At 45.0% G+C, this 17,392-nt stretch overlaps 1 protein-coding gene and 1 long non-coding RNA gene across 2 annotated transcripts in view; both read left to right on the forward strand.

Annotated features, from left to right (window-relative positions):
* LOC140487649 (uncharacterized) overlaps positions 1-12,562 on the forward strand; it is a 44,594-nt gene extending 32,032 nt beyond the window's left edge. Inside the window, exons 4-6 of the mRNA XM_072586933.1 lie at positions 3,586-3,708; positions 7,116-8,807; positions 12,489-12,562. Of these exons, the coding sequence (XP_072443034.1) occupies positions 3,586-3,708; positions 7,116-8,807; positions 12,489-12,562 (1,889 nt within the window). The remainder of the gene's footprint in view (positions 1-3,585; positions 3,709-7,115; positions 8,808-12,488) is intronic.
* A 408-nt stretch (positions 12,563-12,970) lies between these two features.
* Positions 12,971-16,732, forward strand: LOC140487696 (uncharacterized). Its single transcript, XR_011962868.1, has 3 exons — positions 12,971-13,039; positions 14,499-14,664; positions 16,638-16,732. It is a non-coding gene; the product is annotated as an uncharacterized lncRNA (long non-coding RNA).
* The last annotated feature ends 660 nt before the right edge of the window (positions 16,733-17,392 follow it).

Here is a 17,392-nt window from a genome sequence, read left to right on the forward strand (position 1 = left end):
CTCAGTGCCTTTCACATCCTTCCTAAAATATGGTGCACATAACTGAACGCAATACTCCAGCTGAGGCTGGACTTGTCTAACATCCAGGTAGATGCCATCTCCCTGGTTCCACACTCATCCCTGGATAATAAGAATAGCTATGTCAGGCTTCGACCTATTGACTTTAGCTCTGCGTTCAACACCATAATTCCAAACAAACTTGTCTCTAAACTCCAAGACTGAGGACTCTGCTTCCCACTCTGCAACTGGATGCTCCACTTCCTGACCAGCAGACAGTAATCTGTCATAATAAATGACAACACCTCCTCAACAATAATCCTCAACACCACTGTCCCATGATCAGCCCCCTAATGTACTTCTAATACCCTCACAAATTCAGCTGGAACTCCATTTACAATTTTACTGATGACAGTAACCGTAGTGGGTCAGATGTCAAACAGCGCCGAGACAGAGTACAGGAAGGAGATAGAGAGCTTAGTGGCATGGTGTAAAGGTGACAAACTCGCCCTCAAATCAGCAAAACAATGGAGCTGATGATGATCGACTTCAGGAAGTGGGGTGGAGGACAAGCTCTTCTCCACATCAGTGGTGCTGAGGTGGAGGTGTCGAGAGCTTCAAGTTCCTAGAGTACATATCACCAACGATCTGTCCTGGTCCATCCAGGTGGATGCTACAGTCAAGAAAGCAAATCAACAGCATCTGTCATTCTTGGTTTTATTTCATTGTCTAACGTAGCGTGGTTTTCAAGTTAACATAACCTCCCTGCCCTTTGTGCTCTATCGCACTTTTATTAAAATACCTAGGATGCTGCAATAACTGCTCCCTCAACCTGTCTTACATCCTTAATAACTTATGCACATATACTCTCAGGTTCCTCTGCTCTTAGACCCTTTTAAAGTCATACCCTTTAGTTTATTATGTCCCTCCTTGTTCATTTTACCAAAATGTATCACCTCACACCTTTCAACATTAAACTTCAACTGCAATCTCACCAACTTACCTATGTTCTTTTGTAGTTCTACACTAACTTCCTACAGCTTTCAATGCTGCCAGGTTTTGTATCATCTGAAAATCTTAAATTGTGTCCTGTCCATCATGTTTTAGGCCATTAATATATCTCAGGAAAAACATGGATCCCAGACTCACTCCTAGGGAACTGCACTACAAACCTTCCCCAGCTCAACAATTATCCATTGACCATTCTTCTTAGTTTCTGTTACTCAGCCAATTTTCTGTCAATGTTGTTACCATCCCTTTGTTCCATGAGCTCTAAATATGCTCACTTTCGACTGGATCTGGATCAAATGCCTTCTGGAAGCCTATGTACACCACATCAACAGTATCGCCCTGATCAACACACTTTACTATAGCAAAACACACACACACACACACACACACACCCCCACCCTGCTTGATCCCCCAGGAACTCCCCACATACGTTCGAGACACCACCCACGCCCTCCACCTCCTCCAAGACTTCCGTTTCCCTGGCCCCCAACGCCTCATCTTCACCATGGATATCCAATCCCTCTACACCTCCATTCGCCATGACCAGGGCCTCCAAGCCCTCCGTTTTTTTTCTCTCCCGACGTCCCCAACAGTACCCTTCCACCGACACTCTCATTCGTTTAGCCGAACTGGTCCTCACCCTTAACAATTTCTCCTTTGAATCCTCCCACTTCCTCCAGACCAAAGGGGTAGCCATGGTCACACGTATGGGCCCCAGCTCTGTCTGTCTCTTTGTTGGCTACGTAGAACAGTTGATCTTCCGTAATTACAGCGGCACCACTCCCCACCTCTTCCTCCGCTACATTGATGACTGCATTGGCGCCACCTCGTGCTCCCGCGAGGAGGTTGAGCAATTCATCAACTTCACCAACACATTCCACCCTGACCTTAAATTTACTTGGACCATCTCTGACACCTCCCTCCCCTTCCTGGACCTCTCCATCTCCACTAATGATGACCGACTTGACACTGACATTTTTTACAAACCCACCGACTCCCACAGCTACCTGGATTACACCTTTTCCCATGCTATCTCTTGCAAAAATGCCATCCCGTATTCCCAATTTCTCTGCCTCCGCCGTATCTGCTCCCAGGAGGACCAGTTCCACCACAGAACACACCAGATGGCCTCCTTCTTTAGAGACCGCAATTTCCCTTCCCACGTGGTTAAAGATGCCCTCCAACGCATCTCGACTACATCCCGCACCTCCGCCCTCAGACCTCACCCCTCCAACCGTAACAAGGACAGAACGCCCCTGGTGCTCACCTTCCACCCTACCAATCTTCGCATAAACCAAATCATCCACCGACATTTCCGCCACCTCCAAACAGACCCCACCACCAGGGATATATTTCCCTCCCCACCCCTTTCCGCATTCCACAAAGACCGTTCCCTCCGTGACTACCTGGTCAGGTCCACGCCCCCCTACAACCCACCGTCCCATCCTGGCACTTTCCCCTGCCACCGCAGGAACTGTAAAACCTGCGCCCACACCTCCTCCCTCACCTCTATCCAAGGTCCTAAAGGAGCCTTCCACATCCATCAAGTTTTACTTGCACATCCACTAATATCATTTATTGTATTCGTTGCTCCCGATGTGGTCTCCTCTACATTGGGGAGACTGGGTGCCTCCTAGCAGAGCGCTTTAGGGAACATCTCTGGGACACCCGCACCAATCAACCAAACCGCCCCGTGGCCCAACATTTCAACTCCCCCTCCCACTCTGCCGAGGACATGGAGGTCCTGGGCCTCCTTCACCGCCGCTCCCTCACCACCCAGACACCTGGAGGAAGAATGCCTCATCTTCCGCCTCGGAACACTTCAACCCCAAGGCATCAATGTGGACTTCAACAGTTTCCACATTTCCCCTTCCCCACCTCACCCTAGTTCGAAACTTCCAGCTCAGCACTGTCCCCATGACTTGTCCGGACTTGTCCTACCTGCCTATCTTCTTTTCCACCTATCCACTCCACCCTCTCCTCCTTGACCTATCACCTTCATCTTCTCCCCCACTCACCCATTATACTCTATGCTACTCTCTCCCCACCCCCACCCTCCTCTAGCTTATCTCTCCACGCTTCAGGCTCACTGCCTTTATTCCTGATGAAGGGCTTTTGCCCGAAACGTCGATTTCGAAGCTACTTGGATGCTGCCTGAACTGCTGTGCTCTTCTAGCACACTAATCCAGATTGTAGATCTCCAACATACCCCATCGCCTCTTCCACTCAATGTCTCTCTCAGTAAATGAGGTAAGCTGTATTCTACCAAAGTAACAGAACAGACCGAGATGGACTAGCCTACTCAGTCAGCTTGCTGTTCCAAAGTTGGTGGTTGGTTAGCTGATCAGCTGGTTTGCAATGCAATGAGGTGGGTTTGATTCCCACACCAGCTGAGGTTACCTTGATGGACTCAATTTCATCCCTCACCTGGGATGGTGACCCCCAGGTTAAGCCATTCCTTCAGTAATGAGGGAGCAGCCTGTGGTCTGGTCGGACTTTGGTGATTTTACCTTTACCTGATGTGGTCATCATTGTTTCATACTGCTCTCTAGCTGTTTCCTTGTTTGTACTTTAAAGGAACTTTGAATACCAGCCAGTCTGGCACTCGAGATACAGGATTGGGTAGTGCCAGTGGTACTGATGCCCTGTCAGACACAGAAGAGCTGATCTCCATTAGACAAGAAGGTAACAGTGCTTCAGGTGGGTAAACAAATTTACATTGAGTGGGAAGGGGCTGTGGAATTCTAAACCATTTATTACTTAGGTTTGGGCTTTGCTGGCAAGATTAGTATTTATTGCCCAACCCTAGTTACTCCTGGGGAGGTGGTGATTGTTATTTAAGGAAATTAGTCTGAAAGGGTTAATGTTGGACACTGCATTAACCTCAACTCAATGAAATTATTCTGTCTTGGGAAATTGGGACAATAGCTGTGGATCGTCACAGTGACAAATGTCATCTATGTTGCCCAGAGGTCTTGGTACCAATATCTGGCTGGTTAGTATCGATATCACCCTGTTCAGGCATGTTACAACACATTTCTGGAGCAAGTGGGACTTCTGGCCCAGAGGCAAGGATATTATCACTGTACCATAAGACACTTCCAACTAGTTGGTGTACCTGGCACCTAATTTGTGATGGCACAGTGGCTCAATGGTTAGCACTGCTGCCTCGCAGCTCCACAGACCTGGGTTCGATTCCACCCTCAAACATCTGTATGGAATGTGCATGTTCTCCTCTGTCTGCGTGGGTTTCCTGCAGGTGCTTCAGTTTCCTCCCACAGTCCAAAGATGTGTACATTACATGGCTTGGCCGTTGTTGTGGTTCTGTTCGCCAAGCTGGGAATTTGTCTTGCAAACGTTTCGTCCCCTGTCTAGGTGACATCCTCAGTGCTTGGGAGCCTCCTGTGAAGCGCTTCTGTGATCTTTCCTCCGGCATTTATAGTGGCCTGTCTCTGCCACTTCCGGTTGTCAGTTCCAGCTGTCCACTGCAGTGGCCGGTATATTGGGTCCAGGTCGATGTGCTTATTGATTGAATCTGTGGATGAGTGCCATGCCTCTAGGAATTCCCTGGCTGTTCTCTGTTGGCTTGTCCTATAATGGTAGTGTTGTCCCAGTCAAATTCATGTTGCTTGTCATCTGCGTGTGTGGCTACTAAGGAGAACTGGTCATATCGTTTCATGGCTAGTTGGTGGCTAGTTGATCCGTATCCATGAACACCAACTAGCCACGAAACGACACGACCAGTTATCCTTAATAGCCACACAAGCAGATGACAAGCAACATGAATTTGACTGGGACAACACTACTATTATAGGGCAAGCCAAACAGAGAACAGCCAGGGAATTCCTAGAGGCATGGCACTGATCCACAGACTCTATCAACAAACACATCGACCTGGACCCAATATACCGGCCACTACAGCGGACAGCTCGAACTGACAACCGGAAGCGGCAGAGACAGGCCACTATAAATGCCGGAGGAAACAGCACAGAAGTGCTTCACAGGAGGCTCCCAAGCACTGAGGATGTCACCTAGACAGGGGACGAAACATTTGCAAGACAAATTCCCAGCTCGGCGAACAGAACCACAGCAATGAGCACCCGAGCTACAAATCTTCTCCCAAACTTTGAATGGCTTGGCCCTCTAAACTGCCCATTGTGTCCATGGATGTACAGGCTAGGTGGATTGGCCATGGGAAATGCAGGTTTACAGGGATAGGATAGTGGGCCTGGGTAGGTTGCTTTTTGGAGGGTCAGTGTGAACTTGATGGGCTGAATGGCCTGCTTCCACACTGTAGAGATTCTATGGCTCTAATGATTATCATGCAATATACTATATCTCGATAAGAGAAGAGTTTCTTCCTATCAAGACTCAGTAGTGGTTGTTTTCCTGCTGCTGTAAACCAAATAGCCCCTTAGACCCAGGAAAGGCAGCATTCATCTACCCACAGTCACCAGCCGCCATCTTCCGACACTGCTGTCTCTAGGATCAAGGTATTCTCACAGTGCTGTTAGATCAGAAGTTCCATGGTTCTCTATCAAAGGAGAGGTGTGAAAATATTGGCACCAGTAAGCCCTGGCATGGGATGGGGACTTAAAGAACTTTAGCAATAGAGATGCTAATCCCACCATGAGATATTTATATATCTCTGCGAGTTGTATATTAATTGGGCACTTATTTGTTGTCATCGGTGATGGGCGTTAACTTGGGGAAGGGTAGGATGTATTCCAGTTCTACCTTTCGTCCACCAGGAACAAGGAGAAGCAGGGAAAAGAGATGCCACAAAGGAAGGGAGAACTTTGGATGAAAGAAACCCCCCTGAAGAACTGAATGGCTGGCAGGAATAGTGATGGGGAGAGAGTTTAGAGGAATAAAGAAGGAGGAAGGGAGCAGAATGATATGGAGAAGAGGGAGTTGACAATGGACTCTGGCAGAGAGAAATGGAAAGCAGTACGTGTAGAGGAGTGGAGGATGAGGGAGAGAGAAGGGAAGAGAGGAGACACCAAAGGAAAGGAAGGACTCATAAAGTGAAGAAACAGAGATAGACGAGAAGGAGTGAGAAGATGATTTGGGATTTTGGGTTCTTCTATCTTTGGATCCTCAAAATTGAATGTAACTAATTATGAAACACCAAGTTCCCTGAATGTTACGTTTTCACAGCTTGCTGGCTTACCCAGTACAAAATGGGCACAATAAAATGGATTTCCTCATTGGAGACTGAAAATATACCAACACACAAACACACAAAACTCTAGGTGGGGCCAAGGTCATAGCCAGCATCACTGTCATGCTGAAACGTAGCTTGGCTGGTGATGGGAATAGCATTGGCTATCAGATCCTTCATGCCTGGAGTCTCATCCCCTTTGTGCACTGCTGTCAAAGCAGTCGTAGTGAAGAAGAGACTAGCATCCACCCCTTTCTGGAATGTGCCTTTGCAAAGCAGGCCTGGAAGGAAATGTAGTCGTTTAGAGTGAGGTTCATCACATGCAGCTCAATACTACATGTGACTTGGCCAATCTGCCCTGTTTCAATTGGGATCAGTGCATTTACCACAGAGAACGTGAAGGGATTTAAAACATTTAAAACTTTAAAATGTACAGGGGCAGGAGATGAATTAGCGAGTGTGAGTTGGGACACAGAGTTGCCAGCAATCTCAAATATTCAAGCCTGGAAGGCCCTGAGGTCTAGCCTGGAGTATGTTTGTACAATCAAGGCTGGAGGGAACAGCAACATGGATAAGGGTGTCAGCAGCAGATGGGTTGAACCAGGGACAAAGTCACCAATGGCAGAGGGGTGGAAATTGATATTGTTAGTGATGGTCAGAATCTCATTTCAGAATGAAGTAGAACTCCAAAATTCAGCCTCAGACAATCATCAGGGAGAGAGACGGTATGGGTGACTTGAAAGTAAATTTATGACAAGGATGAATGATATTGGCTTCAGTCCTCCTGATACTTGGGTGAAGAATGGCCATTTGGGAGAGGGTATCAGAGGAACTCTGAAATCTAGAGAACTCTGCCCATTGTGCGAGGGGGACTGAAAGCGTTGGGGGTCATGTGACCTCCTACTGAACCCGAGTTGACCATATTGTTTTCTCACAACTGCAGAATGTGAAGGAGCCTTGAGTCGAAGTGAAGATCAGGACGTTACAGCAATGTTCAATCTAAGTCCAGATTTCAGAAGAAGCCAGTCCAATATAACGTTGACTGAGTTTGCGAGACCAGGAGCAGCGGCAGGTGGTGAGTCCAGAAAGGACCAGTATGAGTGGAGAGTGCAACAACTACTGGGGCCACAGCACATGGAGTTCCAACAATATCAGAGTGACACCAACACTGTGGACAGCATTCGGACAGAAGACTTTGCTTTGCGTTTTCATGAGGGTATGGTAGATCCGGCTTTGAACTTCGATGCAGAACCAGACAGTGAACAGAACTCATTCGTCAGCAGAAGTGCTTCCTGCAGTGAACATTCTCTGGAGTATGCCTGCCTTGAATCTAACACCCAACCAGGAAACCTGGCCAGGAAAGTCTGTGGCCGTCCTTGGAAGCAGAGACTATTCAGACGGGAAGCGAGCAATACGGAGTGTGCTCAGCTTGACTGCACGGCCAAGCAAGGCTGTTGTGGAGTTGTTACAGAAACCTCTGCAAGAATTCACCTGGCTCAGAGTCTGACTGGTGCAGAGCAGGATGAGTCTGTTGGAAATGTCATTCCTCGATGTGATCAGGGTAGCGCGGGAGTTGATGGGCCTGTTAATTCAGTAGCTCAGAGGGTAAATGATGTGCAACAATTTCAGGAGGATTTAGAGCATGCCCTGCAAAGGACCAGGGATCAGGCTGGGACCCTTCGGAGACAACAGGCAAATTCTAAGGCCTTGACCAGAAGAACTGAGAGCGTTGAGTCTTTGGGTGGCAGGATTTCAAAACTCAGCCAATTCAACTTGTCAGAGCTATCACTGCAGCGGAGGACCTTTCTGTCCAAGAACAGAATCCAGGTTGCAAATCAATGCAGGGAGTCTAATCGATTGACTGGGAATGGTTTGGAGACCAGCAGCTCCCCAGTATCTGATCTAGGCGTGTTGACCCAAGAGGATCGAGGAACTAATCTTGCGAGTACTGGTATAAAAATGAAGGGGCTACAGAAAAGCCAGGCAGAGAGTCCCGAGAGGCACAGCGGAGGCCATAATCCTGAACTCCAGGGCCTGTCAAAAGAAGGTACTGGTAACTGGAGGCCAATGGAACAGGAGAGCTCAACCCCCAATGACATGCCTCTGTCGCCCAAACTGGAGGACAACCAGCAAGATGCTGTGACAGTGAACATGAACAGAACCCCCTCACCGTGCCACATGATACCCACTTTGGGCCCTTGCTGTACACAGTCTGTCAGTTCTTCACCTGCACACCTTTCAGGCAGTTTCAACTATTCAGGTAAAACAAATACTTCAGGCCAGTGGCATCGAATAACCAGTGCTCCTTCTGCCTTTGAATCTCAGTTTCTGGAGAGTGAAGGTTGCCAGGCCGCCGCAGTCAGTCTGTCTGGATCTGTGCCCTTGTCAATGGGTCACGCCTGGAAAGGGGATTGTGACAGTAAGCTGGTTTCATGTCACGACTCAGACGTTGCACACTCTGCATTCCATTCCAGGAGGAGGGTGTATTTGTCACAGGGCAAGCAGACAGACGCCATCAATGTTACTGAGGTGAGACGGACACATGTGAGAAGCAACACGGATGGTGCCTACAGAGAAGAACTGAGAAGCCATGGACTGGGCAATTTCAGAGTTAAACCAACTTCACGTAGAACAGGCAAGTTACAAGTTTGTTTTAATTCACGGATGAGGGTCTTCCTGGCCAGGCCATCATTTATCACTGATTCCCTAATTGTGTCCAGAGAACGTTTCAGTGTCAACCACATTGCTGTGGATCTGGAGCCATACATAATGGTAGTTTCCTTCCCTAAGGGACATTAGTGAACCAGATGGATTTTTCCGATGATTGAGGATGGATTCATCGTCATCATTATACCCTTAAATTCCAGATGTTTTAAAAAAATTGAATTCAAATTTCACAATGTGCCATGGTGGGTTTTGAACCCAGGCCTTGAGGACCTGGCTCTCCTGGTTTAACAGTCCAGTAATAATATCACTAGGCCATTCACCTCCCTTTTGTTTTGCAACTACTTGTGCAACATTCAACATAAAATATTAAACTGTACTGAGTATTTAATCCAGCATTCATTACTCAACCTCTTTCAGTGGTCAATCACTCTTGGCTGTCCATAACCACCTATATGATTCATATTTTCCAATGATTGGGTCCAACTGAGGGAAAATAATGAGGTAACAACATCTTTCTGGACATTACATCGAAGTAACTAGACTTAGGCACAAAATCTAGGCTGACACTCTGGTGCAGGACAAAGCGAGTACTGTATTGGTCAATGGTTAAAAATCACACATCGGGTTACAGTCCAACAGGAAGCACTAGCTTTCGGAGCACTGCTCCTTCATAAGATCTTAACCTCCACAACCACCTGATGAAGGAGCAGCATTCTGAAAGCTAGAGCTTCCAAATAAACCTGTTGGATTATAACCTGGTGTTGTGTAATTTTTAACTTTGTCCACCCCAGTCCAACACCAGCTCCTCCACATCTTGGTCAATGGTGCTACCTCCAATGAGACACTAAACTGAAACCTTATCTATCCCACTGAAGGGGCTAATAGATCCAGGGGCATCACAATGAAGAGCTGGGAAGTTAGTCAGCTATCCTGGCCACTTTTAATCCTTTGACAGACTCTTAAAGTAGAAGATTAGCTGGCCATTATCACATGAATGTCTGTGAGACCGGACTGTGTGCAAATTGGTTGTCACGATTATACCTTAGGTAAAAACAATGACTGCAGATGCTGGAAACCAGATTCTGGATTAGTGGTGCTGGAAGAACACAGCAGTTCAGGCAGCTTCCGAGGAGCAGTAAAATCGACGTTTTGGGCAAAAGCCCTTCATCAGGAATAAAACAGTGACTATTATAAGTTGTAAAATAGTTTGGAGTGTCCTGAAATTGTGGAAGATACCAGATAAATGTATGAGTGCTAAAAACAGCTCTTGTCACGATGCCGATGTTCCCTTCCTATCAATTTCAGACTCCTGTTCTGACCCTACAAGATATATTGTAGGTCCGTTACATTGCCAATGCATGGGCATATAATAAAACTGGGTGTGTCCATCTCTGATCCCCTCAAATGCATGTGAGCATTTGGCCACCAAAATGGAGTCACACTACAGCTGCTGGAAATCAAAAATGAAAACAGTGTTAGAAGTATGCTGAACTGGCACTGTCTGTGGAGAGAGAGTGGAACTTACCAATTTTTGATTTACAAAGGATTGTTATTTTGAAACCTTATCTTTGTTCAACTTGCACAAATCCAGCTGGGGTGTTGCTGCCTTTTTCTGGGTTTTGTTCTCAAACGAGGCAGTGACGACCCTGGTTTCTTTGTACGAAGCCGTTACCATTGAGATGGTCTTTGAGAGAGTATACAAGCAAGGAACAAGAGAAGATTTTTTTCAAACCTGCCCTGCCATTCAATAAGATTGTGACTGATCTGACTTGAACCTCAACTCCACATTCCTGCAGAATCCTGATCATCTTTCATTCCCCTATCTACATCTGCCTTATAAATATTTCAAGATTCCACATACACTGCCTTTTGAGAAGGAAATTCCAAAGGCTCACAACTCTCTGAGAGAAAAACGTTTCTCATCTCTATTTTAAATGGGTGACCCCTAGTTCTGGATTCTCCCACAAGAGGAGACATCCTTTTGAACTCCACCCGGTCAAGTCCCCTCATGATCTTTTGTGTTTCATTTAAGTAACCTCAGACTCTTCTAAACTTCAGAGTATACAGGCCTGGCCTATCTAGCCTTTCCTCACAAAGCAATCAGTTCATTCCAGATGTTAATGTAGTAAACCTGCTCTGAACTGCTTCCAATGTATTAACATCCTTCCGTAACTAGGGTGATCAATACTGAGTCAAAAAGTGTGGTGCTGGAAAAGCACAGCAGGTCAGGTAGCATGCGAGGAGCAGGAGAGTTGGCGTTTCAGGCATTAGCCCCGTTCATCAGGAATGTACTGGTCACCATAGTTACGGAAGGAGGTTAATCCTTCAGTACAGTACTCCAGATGTAACTTTTCCAGCGCTCTCTTTAACCAAAGCATAACCTCCTTGTTCTTGCATTCAAATTCCCCTCACAATAAAACATTACATTCTATTAGCTTTCCTGATTACTTGCTGTACCTGCATACTAGCCTTCTGTGATTCACCCACTAAGACACTCAAATTCCTCTGCATCTCAGATCTCTGTAATCTCTCACCATTTAGATAAAATGCTTGTTCTTTCTTTGTCAAAATTGACAATTTTATAACATTGTCACATTGTACTCCATTTGCCTGATCTTTGCCCACTTATGTAACCTCTCTATACCCCTTTGTAGGGTCCTTATGTCCTCTTTGTAACTCACTTTCCTATCTATCTTTGTGTCTACAGCATCGAGCAAAGATACTTCATCATTTCATCCATAACATTTATATACGTTGTAAAGAGTTGAGACCCCAGCACCAAACCATTTAACACACCACTCATGACAACCTGCCAGTCTGAAAAAGACCCACTTAGTCCTGTTAGGCAGTCAACCTTCTTTTCACCCAATGTGTTACCCCCTACAGCACAAGCTGTTATTTTCTGCAATAATCTTTGATATTGCACTTTATTAAAGGCCTTCTGGAAGTCTAAACACAACACATTAACTGGATCCCTTTAATCAACAAAAGTTACTAGCTCAAAAAAAAGCAATAAATTAGATAAACATGATTTTGCTTTGACAAAACCATGTTGGCTCTGCTTGATTACTTTTAACTTTCCCAAGTGCCTTGCTATGATGTCTTTACTAATAACTTGTCACAGTTTCTCTGACAGATGTTAAGCTAACTGGCCTGTAGTTTCCTGCTTTCTGACTCCCTAAAGGAGTTACATTCACTATCTTCCAATCTAATGAGACTGTCCCTGAATCAAGGGAGTTTTGGAAAATTAAAACGAACACATTTATCTCACTAGCTACTACGTTTAAGACCCTAAGATGAAATCCATTACAATCTGGGGAATTGCCAATTCACAATTTCAGACATTTGCTCAGTGCTACTTCTCCAATAATGATACTTTTTGAGTTCTGCCCTCCCTTTCAACTCCTGATCAACAACTATTTCCAGTCTATCTGTGTGCCTGCCATCTCTTCATTCTCCATTACGATTTGCCTAGATCCATTTTCTATAGGACCAACGCTTACTTTGTTAACTGATTTTATTAAAATATCTGAAGAAATGTTTCCAATTTGTTTATATATTTTAACTAACTTTTTCTCATTTTCTAATTTTTTTCCTCCTTTATTAATCGATTAGAAATTATTTGCTAATTTTTTAATGTTCTGTCCAGCTTCTGACCAGCCACCTATCTTTACACAATTAAATGCCTTTGAGTTTGATACCACCTTTGACTTTTTCAGTTAACCATGGATGGCAGGCTCATCCCTTAGAATTTTAGTTAATTCTTGGAATATATCTATTCTGCGCTTTCTAGGATATCCCCTTCACCGTTTCCTCTGCATCTATATTCACTTCGCCCTTAAATTGCCAGTTCATCTTTGCTGACTCTACTTTCATGCCCCCAATTGGCATGAAAGTTTAAATTCAAAGTAGTGGTCATTAACACACACTTCTCTCCCTTAAACTGCATGTAAAATTCAATCATATTATGATGGCTGCAACCCCGAGGCACTTTCACTATGAGCTCAGTAATAAATCCTATCTCATTGCTCAAAACTAGGCCTGGTATAGCCTGCTCTCCTGAAGGCATTCAATGAATTCCTCATCTGGACTACTTGTTATAACATTGTTGATGTCTTATTTTGCAGGAGAGCTTGATGCAAATGTAAGTGGGAGTCATATTGTGAAGAAACGCTGCCATTTCCAGAAGGAGCTGGGCAGGTCAGAGAGATACAATGCATATTGAATGATTTGGAGATGCCGGTGTTGGACTGGGGTGTACAAAGTTAAAAATCACACAATACCAGGTTATAGTCCAACAGATTTATTTGGAAGCACTAGCTTTCGGAGCACTGCTCCTTCATCAGATGCTTATACTCCACAACCACCTGATGAAGGAGCAGCGCTCTGCAAGCTAGTGCTTCCAAATAAACCTGTCGGACTATAACCTGGTGCTGTGTGATTTTTAACTTTGCATATAGAATGACTCCAATCTCATTGAAATATTCAGCCTTCAGTTCTGTAAAGTGAGGATACTGGTGCTTAAAGCACAATACTCTGCACTTTGCATCTTCCATCTGTGGCAAGTGCTATTGTGGAGTATAGTCATTGATTATTGGAATGCAGTTGCTGTTGTTGGGATCTCCTACAATGAACTGTATTCACTGTGACTGACGTGTAGTTATGATGTGTACTTACTGATGAGCTATGCTGCAAGATGGGGACACCGAGTGAACTTTATGCTGTATCATTCTGGGGTTTTATGGATTATACAATTTTAGAGACAGCTGTATTGGTCCCACCCCCTCCCCCAATTGCCCTTGCTGCCCCCCCCCCCCACCCCCTCACCATGTATCAAGCCCACATTGCAATGATCCACAAGTGCCTTTATTTCTGAAACTAGTGGCCAAAAGTAATACAAAACTTCTTTCTCAAAAAGTAGACAAATTTGTGACTATGAAATTAACATGAAATTTTTTAAAATCATGCTTCTGGATTAACGCATTTGCCTCATAGCAGAACAAAAAAAGCTTAATGTTTGAGGTTAATCAGGTGTCTCTGTTTTCAAAGCCGGTCAGATCAAAAATGGTTTTGAAAGAGTCTGAATTGTCATTAACAACACAACTATTATAATAATGCCCTTCAGGAAGGGCACTTATCATCCCTACCTGATGCAAGACTCTGTCATAGTCCCACATTAGATGCTTGATTTCGATGGAACGGGTAACAAATGCTTCCTTACTCGAGTCACCCAAATCCTAGAAACAAATAAGCTGCAGTAGAATCCCCACTGACTGTGGGTAGACACACCTAACTAATCCTTAACATGTGCCTCCCCCCAGAAATCTGGAACAGATTCAAGTTGTTGGATGAAATAACAATTCCAGGTTGTCAATTTGCATCTCAAAATGCAGTATCTGCCTTGTCAAAATTCAAACTTCTTCAACACTGACATTCCCTCCCCCAGGAAATAGCATGGGTCTGTGATCTACTCTGCTGTTATTTCCCTTGATCGTGTTGTGTTGTCAGAAATTGTCTGCAGCTCTTAAATGTGGGTGTAGGGTATTGGCAGGACTTACCAAGTTGGTTTGCACTCAATGGGCTGAATGGTAGCCGCTTGTGCCGTAATGATGGTGAATTGCGTCGGTGGTACTGAGAGAGGATATTCTGGTTGTTCCAGGCACTCGAGCGCCAAGAACCTGACTGTGGATGAAAATGATTTCGAGCAATTCTTCAGGGAGCCAGGCAGCAAGTGGAGGACCAGCAGCCCTTCAAAATGGAGTTCCCAAGTGTCAGACCATAAGTGGATCTGGAATAGAGCCCCTGAGATATCCAGCTTTTATAGGGTGCTGTACATTTCCTTTTCAAATATACTCCTTCATTCTGTCTCAAGAATGACCACTGTCTATTATAATAATTTATAGATCACTGGCACAGCAGACTGTCTAGAGTAAGATTTGATTTTGTCCCTGCAATCCTCCATATTGAAGATTGTTAATTATGGGAGTGTCACAGTGTAAAAGAGTAGATTAGGAAAAATCAGAGTGAGAAGATCACTGACCAGGGTCACTCCCTCTGACCTTCTGGAAGGCAGTTTCTGAATGGCAATGACAGAAACCTGGAAGTGACACAAATGTGGGAGTGGCACTTGGTCATCAGGGAGGGTCAAAAACAATGACCTGGGAATGGCAAAGAGCTCTGGGTGTGCCATTGCAAGATGTTGTGAGTTAGACTTAGGCTTTGAAAGGAACCTGGAAGAGGCAGAACTGTGAGAGTGAGACTGAGGGATGCACAGAGTTGGATTGGCATGCATTGGACCATGTTGCTGATCTATCACTCTGGTGCCATGCATATTGGCTTTGGGAGATACAAAGAAGGGCAAACTTAAACACAGCCTGGAACAGAGAGGGCCTTATGCTAAGAAGACATTGGGTAGGTTGGAGGCTAGTGTGGCAGTAGACCTCCGAGATTACCCCTTCTGAACTGGTCAGTGACTAGAAAGCAAGCTGTTAGTTCTGAGGCCTCCTGCAGAAGTTCCAGGTTGAAGCAGCTTTAGGGCCACCAACTCAACACAATCTGACTACTTTGAACATGGTAACTTTTTAATTACAAAATGCAATCTGTGAATGTTAATGTTCTTATGTTTTTATTTTGCCCGGGCCCCTGGCAGCAATGTTTAAGATTAATCTTTGGTTGCTAAGCAATTCAGGAAAGTTACAGGTCATTATTTTTCCTGATATTTTAAAGCTTCTTTGTTTCAGGCAAATCAAACTATCTATTCATTAGAGGAGAGAAATAATTCAGTAATGTAGTGGCAGTTAGAGATTTTTACAAACCAATCTCATTAATAACTCCAGATCTCCGATTTGGCCGTCTGCAGTACATTTGGAATCAATGCACCTACTGACTTCCTAATGTATCCTTGAATATCCACATGTTGGTTCATATAGGAGGAAATAATAAAAAGTGAAGACATTTCTATATTGTACACAGGAATCACAGAAGTGATATATCATAGATGGAGGCCATTCAGCCCATCATGCCTGCAGTGGCTCGTTAAATGGGCGTCATTTCCTCGTGCTAATCTCCTGTTTTCTCCCCATGTCCTTGCACGTTCATTTTCTCCCAATATTTATCCAGTCCTCTCTCAGGAAACATTAAGGTTTTAGCCCAATATGGAAGGAAACAGTACTTGATCTGTTTCTAGATATGAAGCTACAATGTGTGAGGGTCTAACACTGTTCTTGCTAGGTGTTCTCCAGTGTATTTTCTCAGAATGACCACATAGTGATAACATTTTCCAGAGGGGTGAAAGTCCATGTTCACAAACCACAAAGTATCAGGAATAGTTCTTTCCCCTCACTCTCTCACTCTTTCTATCCCTGTCCACATTCCTCCCCCCACCCCCATTGTAAGTATTCCACATCAACCTAAATTTGACACCCCAGTCTTATCTATTTCAACAAGACTGCAGTTCCCCTTCCCCAGTTCACTGTCAAAAACAGAGCCAAGCCAAAGTGGGGACCGTGTGTTAAGTCTTCAACTGACCTTTCCAATTCCGGTACACACAAAAAGGTCGTGCACTCAAACTGATTGGTGACCTGTGGACAGCTTCATCTGCATTGTCCTTTCAGACCACTTTAACAGAATCTATCACTGGTGTCAAAGTGCTGATCTTGCCCAGTTAGCTGTAACAGAATGGTGAAAATGAAATGAATCATGAGACGAGTTGCATTGACTGAGCAAGGTATGCCCATCGCTCCTGCATGCAGGGAGGTCAGACATTAATGGTGGTCACTCCTTTGTCTTCTGATCCCAGCAAGCCATCCAGTCCTCGAAGGAAACAGTGGAGAAAGGTCAACAGGATTCAGTGACCCTGGAATCCCGACAGCAAGAGACACAGAACAAGGTCCCCAAGACCAGGTGAGATCATGTTGCGTGCAAGCTGACAAAGACATAAAGAGACACCGTCATCTTTATGGGGGTGGTGTGCAGTGATGATTTTTGTCCGTGCCCCTTTCCCTCATGGATAACGGAGACTGAGTTTATTCTTGAAGAAGACCTGAAGCCCTCATCTATAGGCAGTGAAGGTTCTCGTTATAAATGGGTGACTTTACCCTGTGTTTAATGCACCAAACCAGGAACCTGACCTGACTAGATGACAATCACGCGTGGGATTCAAGAGATATCTACATGTTGTTAAAGTTCATTGGCAGCTGACCAACTGCCAAGGTACAAATCCCTTCTCATTCCCACACAATAATTCCAATAGCTCTCCATTCTCTGCCCCAGTCATTTTGAACAAAGATTCTTTGGTAGGGGCACTTGATGGATAGAATGATGGAAGTCGTGGAATCAGACTGCTGAGAAGGAGCAGCAGATGCAGGACGTGACTACTGTCATTCTGATCCCCCCGAATCAAACACGATACTCATTGGAGTTAGGGATATGGAGCTATCACATACCCATAGTCTCCACATGGCTGTCTCTTATCTTCCCTGATCTGTACTGGAACCTCAGTGGAGAGAATACTACCAAAACGTGGTCTATAGACCAAACATTTTGGTCTGTCTA

The sequence above is a fragment of the Chiloscyllium punctatum genome, chromosome 17 (genome assembly GCF_047496795.1).
Source record: "Chiloscyllium punctatum isolate Juve2018m chromosome 17, sChiPun1.3, whole genome shotgun sequence".
NCBI lineage: Eukaryota > Metazoa > Chordata > Chondrichthyes > Orectolobiformes > Hemiscylliidae > Chiloscyllium > Chiloscyllium punctatum.